Source organism: Mobula hypostoma, chromosome 6 (assembly GCF_963921235.1).
Source record: "Mobula hypostoma chromosome 6, sMobHyp1.1, whole genome shotgun sequence".
NCBI lineage: Eukaryota > Metazoa > Chordata > Chondrichthyes > Myliobatiformes > Myliobatidae > Mobula > Mobula hypostoma.
Genome location: NC_086102.1, coordinates 138,615,800 through 138,638,380, shown reverse-complemented (window position 1 = coordinate 138,638,380; position 22,581 = coordinate 138,615,800). Strand labels below are relative to the sequence as shown.

Below are 22,581 nucleotides of genomic sequence, written 5' to 3'. Positions count from 1 at the left end.
CCAGACAGATGTTTCACCTGCTGCCTCACCAAAAGGTAACTGTCCACCAGAGAATTTTTGGCCTAAGAAGTTGTTTCCTTTGGAGAATTCAGTAATTGGCTTCTATGACTCGAACATGAAGCTTGGGTCAGTGCAAAATATATACTCTTCTGTAAGTAGAATCCACTAATCAACCTCCAGAGTTTTTCCAGTCCTTCTTCAGAATGGTTCACTCAAGGGACTGGGTGATTGTGCTGTCACAATGTATGAATGCTGCTGGAAAAGTGACGAGGTGTGGTCATAATGTCAAAGTCAAGTTTATTGTCAAATGCACAAATATACACTGGTGTAGTGCAAAACTTACTTGCAGTAACATCATAGGTACATACTATCCTATAAGCAGCATTCACTGGAATAGCACAAATTAAACATAAATTATACACTTTTTTTTAAACAGGAAATAATATCATTAGAATAAAAAACTCCAATTGAGTGCAAAGTAATCAAAATGGTCACAGTGTTCCAAAATTCTAGTGATTAGTGTTGTACCGATTGGTTCAAGAATGGCATAGCTGAAGGGAAATAGCTGTTCTTAACAGTATTTCTTAACAGAAATAACAGTGTGGGACTTCAAGCTTCAGTACCTCCTGCCTGATTGTTACGCAGTGTATGTGTGTGATTGAGCTGGAGAGAATGGATAGTGAGAATCAGACTATTCAAGGAATGGAGCTAAGTTTAAAACAAGAGCATCTGGAGGCTTGGTATTTTGTGCTCAGACCATTCATCATGACTGGAAAGGAAGGGGGAAGAATCCGGAATAAGAAGATAGGGAGAGGGAAAGGAGTACAGGCTGGTAGGTGATAATTAAAACTAAGTGAGGGGAAAGGTGGGCGAGTGGGGGAGGGAGATGAAATAAGAAACTGGGAGGTGGTAAGTGAAGAGGAACAGGACTAAAGAAGAAGGCATCTGATAGGACCCGGAGAGAAAGGAAAAAAGAACCACCTGATGTAGGTGATGGGCAGGTGAGGAGGAGAAAAAGAGGAGCCAGAATAGAAAAAAGGGAGAAGTTAGAGAAACATTGACTGTTTATTCCTCTTTATAGATGTTGCCTGATCTGCTAAGTTCCTTCAGCATTTTGTGTGTGTTGCCCTGCATTTCCAGCATCTGCAGGATCTCTGTGTTTATGATCTGGTGGCTTGCATGAGAAATACATTCCATGTTGTACCTTGTGGTTTTCCTGCTAAGTGTGACTAAGAGGCTCTGTTTGCATAGCTCCAGCTGTTGGCTGTTCAGTGAACCAGCATAGCACAATATGCCTGTGCATGTCACCATTCTTTGCCAGCCTTGAGATCCAGTGCACGTTGAGGAAAGTAGCATCTGAGCTCATGGGAGTCTCCAGGTCAACTATCTGCAGAAATACCTGAATAAGTGGGTACATTTCCTCCAATAAGTGGAAACATTAAAGTTTCCCTTGGTTCCCTCCTTACAAAATAAACTTATTTCGATGTCATGCACCATAATTCTACTCAGAGTGCTGGAGCAATACACAAAAAACAAAAAATGGTCATCTGGTCTTGCCAAACTATCATTGCTAAAGATGTAACTCAAATCACCAAGGTGGCTTCACTACATGTGAATGTTCTGGAAGGCTTGCAATGTCAAAACCTGGTATAATCGGGAACCAGTCTGGTCCTTGTACTTCTGACACCTCATAACCAAATTTACAAGGAATTTTCACAACAATATTCACAAATCTTTACTTCTATGTTGACTTTTAAACAACCTTCCTGCCTATAGAATTTTTGAAGCCACATGGTGCTGTTCTTATTATGTCACAGAGTCATATAGCAACACAGCATGGATACAGATCCTTCAGCACTAACAAGTTCATGCTGACCATGGTGCCCACCCAAATAATCCCAATTTCCTGCATTCATCCCAGATTCCTCCAAACCCTGCCATTCTATACACCTGTGCAAGTGCTTCTTCAATAATACTTCAACCATTTCCTCTCGCAGTTTGTTCTATATATTCACCACGCTGTGTGTGGAAAAAAGTTGCCCTTCAGGCCCCCTTTAAATCTTTCCCCTTTCACTCTAAGTATACGTTCTCTAGTTTTAGACTCCCCTGCCCTGGGGAAAAGTCTCTACATTCCACCTCACCTATACTTTACATAATTTTAAACATTTCTATAAGGTTACTCCTCATTCTCCTATATTCCAAAGAATAAAGACTTAGCTAATCTCATCCTATAACTTAAATCCTGACAACATCCACCATTTTTAGGCTCTTTCCAGATTAGCCACATCCTTTCTATAAAAGGTGACCAAAACTCCAAATGCATCTTCATCAACGTTCAAGGTTCAAGATTCAAGATTCAAAAAACTTTGTTGTCATTCTAACCACACATCAGCTCTGCAGGGCAGAATGAGACAGCGTTTCTCAGGGGCAGTGCAATCATAACATAACAAATGCAACACTAAATAATAAATATAACAATAGATAGTAAAACACAACAGCCACATGTCAGTTAAAATCAGTTGTAAGTGTCCAGTGCAAGTTAAAAGTGTCCAAAGCAGAGTCAGGTAGAGCAGCTATTTAGCAGTCTGACTGCCCGTGGGAGGAAGCTGTTTAGTAGCCTTGTGGTTTTAGTTTTGATGCTCCTGTAACGTTTGCCTGATGGCTAAAGAACAAACAGTTCATGGAGAGGGTGTGAGGGGTCTTTAATGATGTACCGTGTCTTCTGGCGGCATCGACTCTGAAAGAGGTCTTGGACAGAAGGTAGGGAGACCCCAATAACCTTCTCTGCTCCCCTAACCACCCTCTGCAAGGCTTTTATGTCAATCTCATCTCATGCAACTGCAGCAAAATGTTCCAACTTCTATACCCATATACAACTTTATCCCTGACTGATGAAGGCCAGTATGCTAAAGGCCTTTTCTACCAATCTCTACCACTTTCAACAATCTATGCACGCACCCTAGGTCCCTCTCTTCCATTACGCTCCAGTGCCCTTCAAGCATTGAAGCCTACGTCATCAAGAACCAACTAAGATGGAACAGTCATGTTGTTCAGATGAAAGACGAACATCTGCCGAAACAGATCTTCTCCTCCCAGCTTAAAGAAGGCAAACGTAAAAGAGGTGGACAACAGAAGAGATACAAAGACGTCTTAAAAGCCAATATGAAGAAATGTAACATCGACATCAACAATTGGGAAACCAATGCCAAGGACAGAAAACTCTGGCAAGCCATCATCCGAGAAGGAACAGCAACTTTCGAAGCCAACAGATGTGCAGAATTAGAAGAAAAGAGAAGCAGCACCAACCAAAGCCCAATCTGCCATCTGGAACTACCTGTCCTGAATGCGGAAGAACTTTCAAAGCCAAGATTGGACTCTTAAGCCACTTGAGAGCCCATAAGTAGATCAACAGAACGGAGACCATCATCCTCGACCTCGAGGGATAGCCATGACGACGCAGAGTACCCTACCATTCATAGTATAAATCCTATGTTGGTTTTACGTTCCAAAGTGCATCATCTTACTCTCATCTATATTGAAATCCATTTACCACTCCTCAGCCCACTTCCCTAACTGTTCACAAGCCCTCTGTAATCTATGATAACCTCCATCACTATCAAAAACCCCTCCTAATTTTGTGTCAAGTTTTCAAAATTCCTGATCAAGCCTTATGTATTTGCAAACAATCATTTACACAAATAGCATATAACAATGTTACCAACACTGATCAGTGTGACACAACACTAGACACCAGCATCCATTCTGCAAAACAACCCATAATATCCATCTTCTGCTTCCAATTCTGAGCCAAATTATAGACAATAGACAATAGGTGCAGGAGTAGGCCATTCAGCCCTTCAAGTCAGCACCACCATTCACTATGATCATCCACAATCAGTACCCTTTTCCTGTCTTCTCCCCATATCCCTTCACTCCGTTATCTTTAAGAGCTCTATCTAACTCTTTCTTGAAAGAATCCAGAGAATTGGCGTCCACTGCCTTCTGAGGCAGAGCATTCCACAGAACCACAACCCTCTGTGTGAAAAAGTTTTTCCTCAAGTCCGTTATAAATCGTCTATCCCTTATTCGTAAACTGTGGCCTTTGGTTCTGGACTCCCCCAACATCGGGAACATGTTTCCTGCCTCTAGCATGTCCAATCCCTTAATAATCTTATATGCTTCAATCAGATCTCCCTCTCACCCTTTTATTATGCTGTAATAATGGCTGTCACTTAACTAATGGAATGTTTCTGTCAGCAGCCCGAGTCTCCCAGTTAGAACTGTAATGTCTTTCAACACCCTCGAATTGCTTCTTCTTCTTCTTCTTCTTCTGTTCCCGCAGTTTAGACGCATCTAGACGTATTACTGCCCTCCGCAGGATGTATAATTAATTATAGAATTTCAAGAAACTCAAATTCTCGAATATAAACTAGTCGCACGTATAAACTGAATAATAAACTCTTCAATTAGATGGTGGTTCTCTTGGTTGCCAAACAAGGATTTAATAGAAAAACAAAATACATTTAAGTCAGACAGCCTCTTGAACAATATGCTTCTTTCAATTTTATATCGATTACAACTCAGCAAAACAGGCTGAACTGTCTCTGGACTACCACAGTCACATAATCCAGTAGGATGTTTTCCTATTATCTTTAAATAGTAGTTTAGCCCACAATGCCCTAACCTAAATCTTGTTAATTCCACCGTATCTCTACAATTTAAAAAGTAACAGTCTGAGACCTTTTCAATTAGTGTGTGACTAGAAAAGAAATGCCTTCCTTTTAATTCATTTTTTCCAATCCTCCTGCCACTTCTTCTCTATACCTTATTTTTTAAAATCCTACTTCTCAATTCTGCTCTGCATAGGGGTACTGTAATTTCTATTTGCCTGCTCTGTAAGGAAGACTTTGCAATGCCATCCACAATTTCATTTCTCTCCACCCCAGCATGCCCAAGTATCCATCTAAATCTGACTTCACAACCCATCTTCCCTACTCTAAACAAAACTAAGAGAATCTCAATAACTATGTCAGGACGAGCTTTTGATTTATTCCCTTTTATAGCCTCTAAGGCAACAGCAGAATCCGAACAGATGATAACTCTGCATGGTCGAGAGTCTTCTATCCACCATAAGGCCCAGAGGATTGCTAATAATTCTGTTGCAAAGACAGAAACACCATCTGAAACCCGGTAACCAATCTTAACTCCAAGTTGAGACACGTACATCCCAAATCCTGCCTTACTGCTCTCTGGGTCCACTGAGCCATCAGTAAAAATCTTCAGATAAGATTCCAATTTATTATTTAAATATTCATTTATGCTCGACGCTGTTGAAATTGCTCTGCTTCCTTGAAGTTGAAAAAGTAGGAATAGGGCTACTGGTTCTGGCAAAAGCCATAAAGGAATGGGTGGCAAGGAAATTTGGGCAGCTATGTCTTCCTCAATCAGTTTCAATTTCACAGCCTGGTTATTAACCAAATCTAAAAAAATGGATATCTTTTAATTTTACTTTGGCGCTCCGACTTCCCCTGCAAAAGACATTTTGATGAACAGCTGTGACTGAAGCCATTTAGTTTTGCCCAATACTGCAGGCCTAACTGAACTCGTCTTAAATGTAAAGGCACTTCTACTACCTCCACACATAATGCAGGGACTGATGTTGTTCTAAAAGCTCCACAACAGAGTCTAAGTGCTTTGGATTGCACAGTGTCTAATTTTTCAAGCACTGCCGTAGCAGCGGAACCATAACCAATACAACCATAATCAATAACTGATCTATTCATAGCTAGATACATTAAGTACATGGTTGCCCACCCTGCTCCCCAGTCACATCCAGCAATACTTCTCATAACATTTAAAACTTTCTCACACCTTCCAATTGTTTTATCTATATGAACCCTCCAAGCAACTCTTTCATCAAACCAAACACCTAAAAACTTGAACACCTTGACTTTTTCTAATGGACAATCATTTAGACGTAATTCACAATCAGGAATTTTTCTTCTAAAGCCAAAAATCATATATTTGGACTTAGAAGCTGAAATCCTGAAACCCCATTTATTAACCCAGTTTTCAACTGACCTTAAAGCCTTTTGTACCTGCTTTAATATATACTTGACGTTTCTTCCTCTTTTCCAGATTGCACCATAGTCTGCAAACAATGATTTACCAAATCCTGTCCCTACCTGATCAAAAATATCGTTTATCATGACATTAAAAAGAACTGGACTAATGACACTTCCTTGAGGGTTACCATTACCTATTTTAACTAACTTGGAGCTTGTTCCACCTATTCTTACTTGAATTGTCCTTTCCTTAAGAAACTCTTTGATCCAATTAAACATTCTACCTCTAATTCCCACATCATAGAGTCTAATTAATAAACTATCCTTCCATAGTGAGTCATATGCTTTTTTCAATATCTAGAAATACATTTACCACAACTTTTCTATTTTGAAATGCTTTTTTAATATCATGATCTAAAAGGGCAACAGATTCCATTGTTGATCTTCCACTTCTAAAACCATTTTGATAGGCAGCAAAATGTCCCTTATTTTCTAAAAGAAATAAACAAATCTGTTGGTGACCATTCGTTCCATAGTTTTACAAAGCACTGATGTTAAAGCTATAGGCCGATACGAACTAGGACTAGACAAATCTTTAGCTGGCTTTAAAACTGGAACTACCACCGCATGCTTCCATTCTACTGGTAATTTTCCTCCTTTCCACACTGAATTAAACAAAACTAGCATTTCTATTAACACAGAGTCATCTAAATGCTTAAGCAATTCATAACACAGTCCATCACTACCAGAAGTGTTTGAACCTGATTGGACAGCTTCCTGCAATTCCTGAAGGGAGAAAAACAAATTTATGGAGCTATTATCATCCAAACTCCTGTCTGTTTCCAACTTTCCCTTAACATAATTTCTATTCTCAAATCACCTGGCTCTCCAGAACGGTATAACGCTTGAACACCTCTACAAACATATCAGCCTTTTCCTTATTGGTTACAGCCTCAATATCTCCTTCCAGCAAAGGTGGGATAGATCTATATATCCCTGGCATTTTGTGAATGATCGTCCATAGCTGCTTTATAGGTGTCTCAGGGCCCAGGGTTCCACAAAATCTTTTCTAACTATCCCTCTTTGCATCTTTAATTACTCTCCTTGCTACTGCTCTTTCATTTTTATACTCCATAACATTATCTAACACTAGGTACTTTCTTAATTTCCTATAAGCTCTATTTCTGTTTCATACTGCTATATCACAATTTTTATTCCACCACGGAACTGATGCTCGAGCCTGAGGAACATTCTGTAGCAGAATAGTCAACTGAACAACTTTATGAATTATAGAACAGAGGGATTCATTCCAATCGTCTATGGAGCCCTCGCCATCAATTTCTTCTATTATATCTACAGCTTTCTCATGGTACTCATCCCAACGGGCCAAAGAAAAATTATACCTAGCAGCCCTCTCCTCAACTTCTACCAAATCTACATAATATAGAATAGTGATCACTTCCTAGTGTGTATCTGTCCATAACATCCCATTCCCCGACCCTGGCTAAGTTTGAGGAAGTGATTGATAAGTCTAAGTGACAAGTATTCTTTACATTCAGTCTTGTAGGCCTTCCATCATTTAGAAGTACCATGTTGTATTTATCTAGAAACTCCTCTACTACCGTTCCATTACTTTCACTACCCCATATAGGATTATGGGCATTGAAATCTCCAACCCAGGTTACTGGAGATCTTACCTTATTCATAATTTCATCAGAATCTGATAACATCATCATATTACATGGATTATAAAAGTTAAACAAAGTTGTTTGATCACAAGAGCTCCAAACCTCCATAGCCACAATTTCAAGGTTAGATTTAAAAATCAAGTCTTCTAAACTGAAGTCCTGTTTTTATGAAAGTTGCACACTCTCCACCAGATTCACCCATTCTGTCAGCTCTCAAACTATCATATCCAGGGATCACAAAATCTAAATGAGGCTTTAACCATGTCTCCTGTATACAGATCAAATCAGGCTTATCTTCAAAAGTGTTCCAACAAATCTTTTTAATTCTTGACCATTTGCAATTAAACCTTGCATTCCATTGTAATATTAAAAACATCCAAATACTAATTATCAGCCTCTTCATCCACAAAGAGCTCCTCCATACTCTCTGACCCCGACAACTGGGAAGTATTCAGTGATTATTTGTCTGTCGTATACTTGTAATTTTTCCAGTGAAATCTGTTTTATATCAAGGAATTTCTCTGCAGCTCCAACAACTACTTTTATCATATCCAACCTCTTGGTTGTAGTTTTAGCCCCAACCAGTACATCAACAACAAACGCCAAAAAACTCTTTAAGGCTAATTTATACTTCTGCATCAAATCTACGCCGTAGCCTGACACACATCTCCCCAAAAATGTAACTACACGTCGCGTCGACACAGACCACAACAACTGTGATTGGTCTGCTTGGTAGCGTCGCATTTCTTCCTATGCTGCAATAGCTTCCCATTGGGTGACTGAAGGGCAGGGAAGGAACTCTGGCTGCAATGCTTTCCATAAAGCTTTACAGACCTCTGAAATTATGGAGGACCCTGTGCTTGACGCCAGTTTGTAGATAGCTGCTACAGCCTGTTGACTTACACCTGAAGCTAAAACTCGAATGGTGATTGCTAGTCTCGAGTATATTGTGCGTACACTGATGCGAAATAAATGGTTGGAGACGATGAACCAAATCGGCAAATCTACCTGCTGATATATTTGAAATACATTTCCTCGTCCATGTCTCTCGGTGGCCAGACAAGCACAGAAAATTCACCCTCCTTCAGTTTCAATCACCATTGTTTGAAGTTTGAGTTTCTTCGTGTTGTGTTTCAACACAAAGAAACTCAACACAGTGGCATAGAAACCACACTGCCAACTAGCGTTTTGGTGGTGAATTGCAGAGCAACGGAGACACACCAACGCACAAGTATAAATGCTCACAACGGTGTAGGCTACTACGCAGAAGTATAAATCAGCCTTTAGTCATCAACAACATGCCTGAAGGAACCACAGTTGGAGAACGCAGAATGTGCTGACTCCCCATCGTTCCAATCTTTTCTTTACTTATCCTTTGCTCTCTATCAACTTTCTTTACCGCCTCAGCATATGATATTTTTTATTGGGTACTAACAACCTGAATCTGCTGTGCCTTGATAAAATACTCACATCCTCTGGACGCCACTGCGTGGTCCCTCCACAGTTACAGCATTTAGGTGCCGCTGCCTTACATGCTTTAATATCATGATCCTCTCCACATTTCACACATTTTCTTTTACTTTGACATTAACTAGCAACATGTCTAAATCTCTGGCAATTATAACAGCACAAGGGAGATCTAATATATTCTCTCACTTGATAAGACATGCTCCCAAGGTACACTCTAGTTGGAAGAACGTCACCTGAAAAAACCAGTAGGACAGGAGAATCCCAATCACCTCCTTCTCTCGATTTTAATCGTTTGGCTTCAATCACTCGACCACCTTTAATATTGTCCAAAATTTCCTTTTCAGTCATGCCAGACCAAATACCATACACTACCCCCCTAACTCCCTTCCTTTCTTTCAGGGTAATACACTCCACTTTCACAACCAATTTTTCCACCGTTTTAGCACTGCTATATCGGTCAACATCTTTGCAACAAATTTTCAGCAATCCATTAGACAAAATCTCGGCCTGGAATCCTTTACCTATTTGGTTCTCTAATCCTACTGCCATTTTCAAAGGATTAAGGGCTCTAAATCCTTCTTCCCCTTCCTTCCGACCTTTAATTTTATACAGAACTATAAATTCCTCCAAGTCACCCATTTTCCTCAATTTGTTGTCCCCCATTACATCAGGTTTTTCACTTGATGTACCCCTTTTTTGGCTACCCTTACTTCTGGAGTATTCCACAGTCTCCCACCCTCCTCCTTCAATCTCAAACCACCCCACCCCCCGCCCCTTGCAGCCGTAGGCTACAAACTAACCCTTTCCAAACTACAGGGCTGAATAAAGGGGAAGAAAATAAATTAATAAAATACATAAAATTAAACAAACAGGCCAACCAAAAGTTAGGGGAAACCACCACTGATCCCCCGTCTCCCACCCCACACCCCACATCCCACATGAAACTTGACACAACCAACTCCTTTTGGCCACAGCATCAGCACAGGAATTACCTCCCCAGATGCTGACTCACCAGCCGGGCCTGGAATTGCTTTCCATGTGGTCACCACTTTATTTTTATTGTCATTGGACTTGAGCTCCTTGCCTTCTTGGTAATATCTGCTCCCAATATCAATAGCTATTATACATCTATAATTGGTTTGGTTGATAATGATTTATGAGTTAAATAGCTCTCACGAATCAGTAGTTTCACCTGATCTTCACGCCCAGTCTCTCTGTGTTACGCGTGGGCATGACTACATTAAGATTTAACCCTGCTGTGTTGTTATTTTATTCAGGTTGCCTGCCTGCTGCAGCCTTCAGTTGTATGGATTGATAATGCAGAGAAAACTTTCTACAAGAAGGTTCCAAAATCAGAGAAGGGGGTATGCACAGCTTTTTTTGTGTTGAACAGTTTAGAAACTATTAATTGGCCATAGATTGCAGCAGCTGGTTCTGGTATATTAAACACCTGAAATACCTTTAACAGCATCATCAATGTAAAACAAGTAGCACAGCCTAGTTCTCTTAGTTTTATACCAAGACATTAGACTTTATAGTTCACCTAAAAATGAATCCGCTAACTCTTTCATAGTGTACCCAGAGTGCTGGTGCAAGGCCTGAAACATTAGATGATCATCTGGTCTTACCAAACTATCAGTGCTAATGATATACTTCAAATCACCATGATAGCTGCACTACATGTGAATGTTCTGGAAAGCTTGAGATGTCAGAATCTGGTATAACTGGGAACCTGTCTGGTCCTTGTATTTCTGATTGTCTCATAAGCAAACATAAAAGGCAGCCATGCGTAAATCCCAATAAAATAAAATATTGCTTTCTATCATTTTTCAAAACTATAACTTTAATATTTGTTGATTACATTTGATTTTCTTTTATTTAGTTATTTTTATTGGAGTTAGAAAATGTTAGAATTTTCTTTTGTATAAGTGGAAATTTTAAAGCAAAGGAAACCTTCAAATGTGATGCTCTCTTGCTGCTGGATATTCTGGTTATTTTTACTGACAGTGACTGGCATAACACATCATTGAAAGAATTCAACAGGATGTGGAGAGGTTTGAGAGCCTGAATAGAGGTTTGTTGAGTTCATTGTGTGGTTATGTGTAGCAAGTCAAATATGTTATAAGATAAACACTTAAGGTTTGAACATAAAAGTCTTCCACTGTATATACTTCTGAAAACCAGTAAAAGGGATTAACTAACTTCCATTCCTTCCCAAGGTGCCTTGTGCTTAGTTTATAAATCTCTAGCAAGCCATCTCCTAGAAGCTTGCTGATTGCTTCCTTCACATCTGTCATATTGTTAGAGCAATGCAGTTTCTCTACGTCTCTGAAAGGCTTCCTCTGATTGCTGTCGCTAGTCTCCAGAATAATTCCATCGATCCAAGTACAGATCACAAAATTCTATGGGGACTTGTAACCTTGGCCAAAAGCAATGTTCTATGGCATTGGTACTGTTAAGGTCAGCGTCAGGGCTGTGGAGCAGAAGGGAATGTTCCTTGCTCATTTCATCAGAGAATTGCCTCATTCAAAATGGTACACCCAACTTACAAGAATGTATAAAGTGACCAACTTCCATCCATTACATTTTCTAAATGTTTGACCGTTTCCTTGTATTCATTAATGCAGTGTGACAACCTTTTAGATGCCTTTTAAGTGTGATGACCTTTTAGAACCTTTTAAGTGTGATGACCTTGCTGAATTCATGGTTAATTATATGTAGATAGATAAAATAGCATCTGTCCAGTGTCCCATTGCTCTAATGCGGCACTGTAAATCTACTATATGCAAGAAAACAACCAATAAGAACAAGGTAATTTCTAAATACAGAATAAGGTACTTTCTGTAATACAGAAAAACAATACTTGAGAGCCCTTTGGAAACACAATACTGTGTAAAGTTCAATTGAACGTTGTTCATAGCATCAAGTTTCCCTTATCTCATCTTAAACAGTTGGATCCAAAGAGATTGAAGAAATCTTTCCCAAGTATACTTAAATCCATGAAAGCAGAAGATCGTGTTCTCATTGTTGGCACGACACAACGACCCTTTGATGCAGAATTAAAGACTTTCTGTCGATCTTTCCAGAAAATTGTACTAATTCCAAGACCAGATTACACCGCTCGATTTGGTGAGTATGCTGTGAAGACTTTCCCCCTGAGGGAGGTAGTTTAGAGACAAATATAAAAGTATATCTACATCTCTATTATTTACTGTGGTAGGAGGAACGGACAAGTAAGATTCCCACAAATCTTATTTACAGTCATAGTTATACAGCATGGAAACAGGCACTCTGGCACAAAATGTCCATGTCGACCAAGGTGTCCATCTAATCTAGTCCCATTCGCCCGTTTCTAAACCTTTACAATCAATGCACCTGTCCAAATGCCTTAAATATTGTAATTGCACCAGCCTCTACCATTTTCTCTGGCAGCTCATTTCATATATGCACTCTGTGGAAAAACTTGCCCTTCAGATGTCTTTTAAATCTTTCCCCTCTTATCTTAAATCTATATTCTCTAGGTTTAGGCTCCCCTACCCTGGGATAGAGACCATGACCATCTACCCTATATCTTCCCCTCATGATTTTAAATACCTTTATAATAGAGTCATAGAAAAGTACAGCACAGAAACAGGCCCTTTGGCCCATCTAGTCCATGCCAAAACATTGAAACTACCTACTTCCATCAACCTGCATCAGGACCATCGCCCTCCATACGTTTACCATCCATGTACCTATCCAAACTTCTCTTAAATGTTGAAATAGAGCTTGCATGCATCACTTGTGTGCACTTGTAATGCTACTGTGACACTGTAATTTCTTATGGGATCAATAAATAATGTATCTATCTTAATATTTTTGAATTTATTCAATTTATTAAGATATTTCAAATTTCTTTGAATTATTCCCTATTTATAAATGATATACTATTCTTTAAACAATCAAATCTTAGTGCATAGGACTAAGATTCACACTCAGACATTCAGATCTATTCACCGGCTTTCAAATTCTTTAAGTTTTATCAGTTCACCCTGTGGCATGGCTTAAACACCTGTCAAAGACGTTCTTTGGGTGGAACTTGCTATTTACAGCCTGAAGACCATTCACTATGCATTCCTCTCCAATCAGAATGGAAAGGGTTCAAGAGTCAGAAGATCTGCAGTAGGTAAGTGTAGATCGAGAGAGTAGGGGCACAGCCACCACCCAGAAATTCTGGTCTGTCACTTTTCATCTCACTTTTTTGAGCCTTTAGGCTGTAACTGTTTCTAAGGAAGAAACTATCGACTTTGATATTCATATCAGTGGCCAGAATGATTATTGATGACTGACATATTCTAATGTCGGAGTTGAAAAAATGGTTTTACTTGTAGAATACAAACCTTAATTTGTAATAAATTCTTGACTCGGCAGATGGTGCTATAAAATGCTAGTTCAAATAAGAAGAGCTTCAAATAATGGGTAGGTGCACAGTGTAACAACGTAACTCTGTTATTTTATTTTTCAAGGCATGAACCTCTTTATTTTAAAGTTTGGACTTCGATGATAAACATTTTCTAAAGAAAGATTAAGAAAATAAAATAAGGTGCAAATGACAAAGTATGAGATCTACCATATCGAGGCAGTTTTTCAGAGAGCAAGCTCCTAAATTTAATCAGTAAGCAATTTGGAGTTGTACTGAATAAAATGAGGAGGAAGATCTGAGGATTTTATCCATTTTTAGTACCAGCCTAATCTCTTGCACTGTAACTCTGTTCTTCCCTTGATTCCTTACCTTGGTCTTAAGGGATAGTAAGGTGGATAAATCCCCAAGGTCTGATCAAGCGTATCCTTCGACAATGTGAGAAGTTAGAGAAGAAATTGCAGCGGCCCTGACAAAGATACTTGCATTATCTTTAGCCATGGATGATGAACCAGAAGATTAGAGGTTGACTAATCAGACGAGTGATCATCTAGAAATACCTTTGTATAATCAGCAAGCACAGATCAGCGAAATTCAGCATGACCTTGACGAAGTCCTATTGGGGAGGCTTGCCTTGAAAGTTACATGGAATCCAAGAGACATGGCCATGGCGGGCTATTCTGATAGGAGGCCCGTTCTCTGTGGTGTGCTGCATCAATTAGTGCTAAATCCATTGTTGTTTTGCATCTACCGTGTATTAACAATCTGAATGAAAATGTCGCTGGTATGGTAGTAAGTTTAGATGACACCAAAAGTAATGTTGCAGTGGACAGTGAATAATTGAATTGTGAAACCAGTGTTGTAGAATAACATGACCTAGGAGTACAGGCACATAATTCCTTGAAAGTGTTGACACTGGTGGGTAAGGAAGGCCCTTGACATGCTTGCTTTTATCATCCAAGGTATCGAAAATAGGAGTCAGGATGTTTTGTTACAACTGTACTTGTGTATGGCGAGACCACCTGGTGTATTGTGTCTGGTCACTCATCTAGAGGAAAGAAGTTATTCACAAGGAAGTTACCATGACTGGAGTGCTTGGGTTAGAAAGAAAAGGTGGGACTTGTTTACCTGGAGTGTGGAGTCTGAAGGGTAACAATGTTTGTCAACGATCTGCATAATAATGTGGTTACCTGAATCAGCAAATTTGCAAATGACACCAAGATTGGAGGTGTAGCGGACAGCAAGGAAGACTATCAGAACTTGCAGCTTGAGCAGCTGGAAAACTGGCTGAAAAATGGCAGTGATGATGCGTCACTCACAAAAAATGCTAGTGAATGCAGCAGGCCAGGCAGCATCTATAGGAAGAGGTACAGTGGATGTTTCGGGCCGAGACCCTTCGTCAGGATCTCGAAGGGTCTTGGCCTGAAACTTCGACCGTACTTCTTCCCATAGATGCTGCCTGTCCTGCTGCGTTCACTAGCATTTTTTGTGTGTGTTGCATGAATTTCCAGCATCTGCAGATTTCCTCGTGCTGACAAGTGTGAGGTGTTGCTCTTTGGTAGGACCAACCCAGGTAGGTCTTACACAGTGAACAGTAGGGCACAGAGGAGTGTGGTAGAACAACTGTATCTGGGAATGCAGGTCCATAATTCATCGAAAGTGATGGCATGTGTAGATAGGGTTGTAAAGAGAGCTTTTGATACACTGACCTTCATAAATCAAAGTTTTGAGTACCAGAGATGGGATGTAATGTTGAAGTTGTATAAGATGTTGGTGGGGCTTAATTTCGAGTATTGTGTGCAGTTTTCGTCACTTACCTACAAGAAAGATGTAACTAAGATTGAAAGAGTACAGAGAAAATTTACAAAGATGTCGCCAGAACTGGAAGACCTCAAGACTGTGGTGATGCTTATTGATTTCAGGAAAAATGTGTCTCTTCCCCACCCATTCAAAATCAACAACTCTATAGATAGCACCATTTCAACATTCAGGTTCTTGGGCATCAGTATTGTACAGGACCTCATGTCGGAGAACCATATCTCCTTTATTAACTAAAAGGCTTAGCAGAGGATGTACTTCTCGCAGCAGATGGTAAAATTCCATCTTCCCCAGAACGTACAGGTGCAATTCGACACTGCTATCACAGAGAGTATCCTCACATCAGCCACTGTCTGGTTTGGTACAGCATTCTCTCACATTATACAAAAACTACAGCAAACTGTCAGGATGGCAGATAAGGTCATTGGGTGCAGTCTACCATAACTGCAGGACTTGAAAGTATCCACAACAAAGCCAGCTGGAAAATTCATTACAGACATTCCGCACACAGCAAACTGTCTTTTCCAAAGCTTCCTTCTGGAAAGCACTATAGGGATATTAAAACAAAAATGTGATGCCATCTTAAAAGTTTCTTCCCCCGGGTAGTTAATCTGATCAATTATTCTAGTCAGCCACTTTTTCTATTTATTACCTCAGATACTGCACTGTAAACAATTTAAACTATTCTTATAATGCTGTTTACATTGTAAATATATGCTGGTATTTATGTGTTTATGCACATTTTATTCTGTATCTATACTTCCAACTTTATTTTTACACAATTGTTTATTCTTGATCATTTATGTTGCATATCACACCAGCACACCACAGCAAATTCCTAATACCTTTAAATATATGTTGCAAATAAAGTTCATCCTTGATGGGCCACAATAGCATAGAGGTTAGCAAGACTACTTTAGCCCAGGGCTTCAAAGTTTGGAGTTTATAAGAAGTTTATACATTCCTTCCTGTGAACAAGCAAGTTTCTTCTGAGTGCTCCGGTTTCCCCCACATTCCGAAGGTGTGTCAGTTGGTAGATTAGTTGGTCATTGTAAACTGTCCTGTGATTCGTCGTCATTAGGTTGCATCTGGAATTTCCAGTCGACAGACGATTTCTCTCCACGTCATTCTGTTCCAACACTTGTCCAACATCCCTACCTTGGTCCAATCCTTGATATTATCCAGCCATGTTGTTTTTTCCCTTCTTCTTCCTCTCTTTCCCTCCACCTTTCCATATAGCAGGTCCGATAAGATGTTATCTCTCCACGTACTGTGTCCACAATAAGCAACTTTTAACTTCATAATCTTCTCCAGCAATGTCTGTGGTCTATCAACTTCGGACAAAACCCTCTCATTTGAAACTTTCTCTACCCAACTAATCTTCAACATTCGTCAATAGCACCACATTTTAAAAGCATTAATTTGTTTCTTGTCATCCTTCTTCAGGGTCCATGTTTCTGATCCATACCTCAGCACTGACCATACGTAACACTCGAGGAAGCGGATTCTACTTTGGATATCTACCTTCTGATCTTTTAGCGTCATGAATTGGGTCTTAGCTATACCTATTCTCCTTCTGATCTCAACTTCACATCACCCGTCATCTGTCAGACAACTGCCAAGATATTCAAACTTTCGAACCTGTTCAATGTCTTGTCCATTCACTTGTAACGATACCATCATGAATGTGCCTTTAGTATTTGTTTTGCTTACCACCATCAATTTTGTTTTCTTAGGGTTGATTTTAAGTCCATAGTCAAGGCTTTTCTCATTCACTTTATTCAGCATAATTTGCAGTTCGCATTCGCTGTCAGCTAACAACACGGTGTCGTCCACATACCTAATGTTATCCACCTTCTGGCCTCCGATTGGAATACCTGTCTCCTGATGGTCGCACTCACAAAAAATCCATTCTCCGTAGAGGTTGAATATATCCGGTGAGCCACCACAGCCTTGCCTTACACCTCGTTTAATACATGCCCATGGTGATAGCTCATTTTCTACCCTGGCTGCTGCTTTCTGAATCCAATACAAGTTCCTTATTATCTGCACATTCTCTCATCCCAGATCGTACTTGTTCAGCACCTCTATTACTTTCTCGTGTCTTACTTTATCAAAGGTCTTTTCATAGTCAATAAAGCTTAAGTAGATGGTCATTTGTGCTTCCGTGCATCTCTCCATGATGTTTCTCATCGCAAATATTCCTTCCCTTGTTTCTGAGCCTTTACGAAAACCAAACCTGTGAATAAGCCAGGGTTAAATATGTAGTGCGGCTGGAAGGGCTTGTTCTATGCTGTATCTAAAAATAAGTTGACCCTTTCACACTTAGCATTAAAAACTAAGCAGAAAACTGATCAAAGTTTATAGGTTAATGAGGATTCTTGCACTTGAGAGTCAGAAGCTTGATTTCACTTTGCTAAGTGGTTTACTCAAAGGATATATGTAATATTAAAATCAAGGAAAATGTGGCATAGTTTATTCACATAAAAAATTGTGATCTTTTAAGCCACATAATTTGACTGCACCCTGATTACATGCTGAAGAAGCTCAAGGCGCGGATATATTTGGTATGTAAACTCAAAGTACATGGTGTACTGGTGACTTCTGTATTATTTCACCACAGCCCAAAAATTGAATGTGGCAAAATGAAAAGGACAGTTATACAACATTACTTTATCTCCAACATTAACGGAAAAACATGTTTAAGTGTTCAGTTTAAATATTTCATCTCTCAGAATCAACAGCAGTTACAGACTTTTTCTTAAGATGTTATTGTGTTATTATTTGAAAGTAAAATATAATTAGAATTCTTATCTTTCGTGCATAGTGTTATGGAAGAGTATAATCCAACGAAATGGTGGGATCCTGACGAATTCATTGGATCTAAGTTCCTTGGCCAAGATCACTGATGGCTATACGCAAGGACACCTTACTCAAGCTGCAAAGGATGTTCTAACTGAACGACGTATAAAGCAGTTACACACTAAACCTCTCTCTGCAGTAGAGTTCATTACTCCTTTGGCCAAGCAGGAACCTGTATACCAAGAGGAAGAGGAATCATTCAAGGTAAAGAGTCATTTTTATGAAGTTTTGATACTAATTTGGTGGCTAAAGCAATGTAAATGGTGTGGTTGTACTTTCAGAGAGAAGCACATTAATAAGAGTCATTACTAAGTGGTAAATTGATATTAAAAAGATGCAAGATTTGTTCTGCCAAAAATGATGTGGTTTTGAGCAGATACCTGCTACATTCCGACACAAAGAGCCAACAGGAAAAGTCAAAATTCCAGTCATCTGACGTATTCTGTACAATTTCCAATAGACTGCTCAAGTTTACTGGTAACGTTCATCTTTAGTGTCCATGCTTTTTTGGAAGACTTTGTTATATTTCTAGTGTTTTTTTTTTCTGGCATCCCCACCAATTTGTAACTTCAGGATGGTTTCACTAATTAAACACTTAGAACTAATTTTCACCGGGATCAACAGGCAACAAACCTTTGCTGTTGGATATTGTCCTATTAACGTCAGTGTGATCTGTTAGTGTACAACACCAGGATTATACTCATGATGGTTAGTTTTTAAATGTTTAAAAGGTTATCAATGTCTAATACCATCAGTACTTGTCATTAGAAAGGAGAGGTACGCTGGAATTTCCCCCAACACCACCAGCAATATGCATTTCAAAGGCTTGCCTTATGCTGGCAGGATACTTCAAGCTAAGCTGACTTTTTTATGAATTGAAGACTACAAGGAATGGTAATACAACTCAGTTCCAATTTTTCCTTGATTTCCATGCTTCCGTTTGAAAACAGATATGATTTGATATTCTAAACAACTCAGTATTGTGCCACACATAGTTAATAAGTACTTTAGCATATATAGAGACCCAAATTTAAAAACAACATCATGCACATCAACACCAGAAAAGGAAAAAGGCTTAATTGTCTTTGAGAGGTTTTCGTATTGCTTAAATTCTTCAGTTGCTGTCCTGTCTGTTGTGAGTTTGCCATATATTCCGATCCCAAAATTCATATGAACTATTTTGGGAAAATATCAAATTGGCAGTTCAGCATTCAGTGCCTGCTCTGTTATTCAGAGTTACTATGATGGAAATGGAGGGATATGAATCCTGTACAGGCAGTTGGAATTAGTTTCAGTTAGCATCTTGATCGGCACAGACATCATGAGCTGAAGGGCCTTGTCTTTTCGTGTACTGTTTTATGTTGAACATGATTGTGGCACCATTTACTACAGCAACATTTTCTTGTGAGTCCTTGTCCCTTATTTTCCTTAATAATAAAATAAATCTATTGAATTTCATCTTGAGTATATCTCTGGTGATTGCACAACCCTTTTTGATGGAGGATTCTTTGTTATCTATCAATGAGTTCTGTGTCTTAAACCCTGTCTGACCTGATAAATTCAGAATTAGTTACCTTACAGTCAGATTCTTTTGGCATTTCTGTCCACATAGTTTTCAGGAACAGCCTGCTGAGGCCACCCGCTGAAACAGAGGCTGGGATCCAGGTGGGGGTCAGTCTGCTTGCAGTTTGTTTGGTAGAGTTATGCAGCTCTCTACAGGAGAGGCCCAGAATGCCCTTTAAATAATGCCCAGATTGGGCATTCGGATATTATTTGAAGTATTTTTCTCCGTGAAAAGACAGTGACAATATGTTTTTTCAGAAGTTCAGTGGTTGAAAAGCTCACTAGAAACGTGTTTTGAATTTCATGAGAACATAAGAAATAGGAGCAGGAGTAGACCATATGGCCCATCAAGCCTACTCCGCCGTTCAATATGATCATAGCTGATCTGGACTCCACTTACCTACCTTTTCCCCATAACCCCTAATTCCCCTACTATGCAAAAATCTATCCAACCTTGTTTTAAACTTCCCTATCCTATTGATGTTGCTGAGTTCACTGGATGGCAGGGTATATTAATAATCGTGTCAACAAACCTGTCATCATAACATCTGGTTCTGACTCACCCTGAAATGTGTGCAGATTACATAATGGCACAGTATTGCTACTCTTAACTGTATATCCAAACAAATTTTAAATCTTGGTTTTTAATCACTATTACACACTTCAGAGCACTGGAAAGATTGGCCACTGCACAGTTCTTGTGGAGATTGTATCTAGTCTACTGAGGGTACTCTCCATTGAGTTGTGTGGCTGTACTGTACTAAATGGAATAGATTCAGAACAGCACTACAGCGCAACAGTAGGCATCATGAAATGCCCTTCAGCAACAGCAACAGCAGGACTGAGTTCTGTCACCATGCATAACCTCAATGAAAATAAGGTGATGCCCGTAGCATGCTGAAGAGTGGAAGCAGGATGCGACATCATCTTTGAAGCAAAACTAGAGACAAACAATTTTTCCAAAGTCCTACAGTCCTACCACATGCTTTAGTGGGCAACCTCAATACAATAATCATCCCCAACTTTAATGGTGATTTTACTACATGCAGTTGACAACACTGAAAGTTTTACAACCCACCTTCCAGTCATATGGAGTAATTATTTGTCTCAGCCATTTCCTAATTTTTCAACATTCCAGAAGCCAAACAATTACGTTCACTTGGCATATGTTCAAAGCATGGCGAAGGGTAAGGAGAAGGAAAGTATATGGCTTTGACAATAAACCGAAAAAGGTATGGATTCTGTCACAATGAAGAATTAATTGCAACTGTAGCCAAACTGTTCCAGTACAGTTAGTACATTGATTCACCACCGTGAAGTACAAAATTGTTCAGTTGTGTCCTGTCTACTAAAAGCAGCACAGATCCAAAGAAGAAACTCAGGCTGGAATTTGGATGTCTAAAACTATGTAAGCTCAGGAGCACAGAATGTCTGCTTCAACAGGGTAGGATAGAAATTCAACTTCAGCATGAATGCATTGTCCATCCATTTTGCAGTCTGTCCAATATTCAGTATTAATGCATCCAGAAGCATGCAGTATCTACAGTCCATGCAGTCCCATTGATTTTGTTATTCATTCCTGAAGCATCATCTTCTGAATATTTGTTGTCCATGTTATCATACCAGGAAAAGGAGATCAGTTTCTCCTTGAAGAACTTCAGCATAAAATACTTAGCTATAGATATGGGTATATACAGATGGGTACATCTACATCAGGAAGTAACATGTTTATATTTTAGTTTTAAATCTTAGCTGTAATTGTGATGTATAATTCATTGGAATTGCTTCCTTTGATTATAAACAAACATGCCATTGAAAATTGTGTGTTAATTTTAACTTTGAACTAGCTTTGTGATTAATATTGTACAGCAGTACACTGGAGGTAAATGGTTATCATTTTACTTCAGAATTGGTACGTCAAAACACCTCTGGGCAAGAAGAGAGCCAAAGCTGCAAAGGAATCAGAAGATGATGGGAAGGAGAAGGGCCAAAAAGGAAAAGAAGGAAAGAAAAAAGGGAAGAAGAAAAAATAACATTCAGATGTTATGTGTATGTTCTGTATATTGATATTGTGTTTATTATTTACATGCGTAAAGCTTAAGTCATTGTCTATTATAATTAAGTTATTGAAAAACAATATCAGTTAATAATGTGCAGAGCAGTATATTATCTAATCCATTTAGTTATTCACCTAATCATGTGATACTACTTCCAAAAGCAAAATGAAATTTAATGCAAATGGTTGCTGTAATCATGACTAGCTTAATTAATCACTAATGTGGCAGATTATGAAATGCATATTTTGGTAATAAAAATGAAAGTTTGTTTCAACAGAAATATACTACACAAAAATAGTTACTAATGATGGTAAGATACAGGAAATCCAAAGAGAACATAACACACTATGCTGAATTATTTTGGTGTTTTCAAGCAAGTACTACAATATGGGATCATTGGTAAAAGGCCCAAAGACCTTCAAGGCATATGAAAACACAGCCTCAGAATAAGAGGCATCCATTTACGACTGAGGCTTCCCTGAGGTATAGCATTACTAGGATTTACTGCCTCACATAAGTTGCAAGTCCTAGTAACTTTTTACCTCAAAATGATTGGTGTTCGATTATGGTATATATTCAGATCTGAAATCATAGAAATTTGTCTGTTCTGGAATGAAAGGATACAAGACTAATACTGGAAAATGGAGTATCAGTGGAAG

The 22,581-nt window shown here is 39.1% G+C and overlaps 1 protein-coding gene across 1 annotated transcript in view; it reads left to right on the top strand.

The window, feature by feature from the left end:
* iqca1 (IQ motif containing with AAA domain 1) overlaps nt 1-22,191 on the top strand; it is a 190,847-nt gene extending 168,656 nt beyond the window's left edge. Inside the window, exons 16-19 of the mRNA XM_063050029.1 lie at nt 10,501-10,587; nt 12,175-12,352; nt 18,268-18,506; nt 21,773-22,191. Coding sequence (XP_062906099.1) covers nt 10,501-10,587; nt 12,175-12,352; nt 18,268-18,506; nt 21,773-21,898 — 630 coding nt within the window. The 3' untranslated portion in view covers nt 21,899-22,191. The remainder of the gene's footprint in view (nt 1-10,500; nt 10,588-12,174; nt 12,353-18,267; nt 18,507-21,772) is intronic.
* Nucleotides 22,192-22,581: the final 390 nt, after the last annotated feature.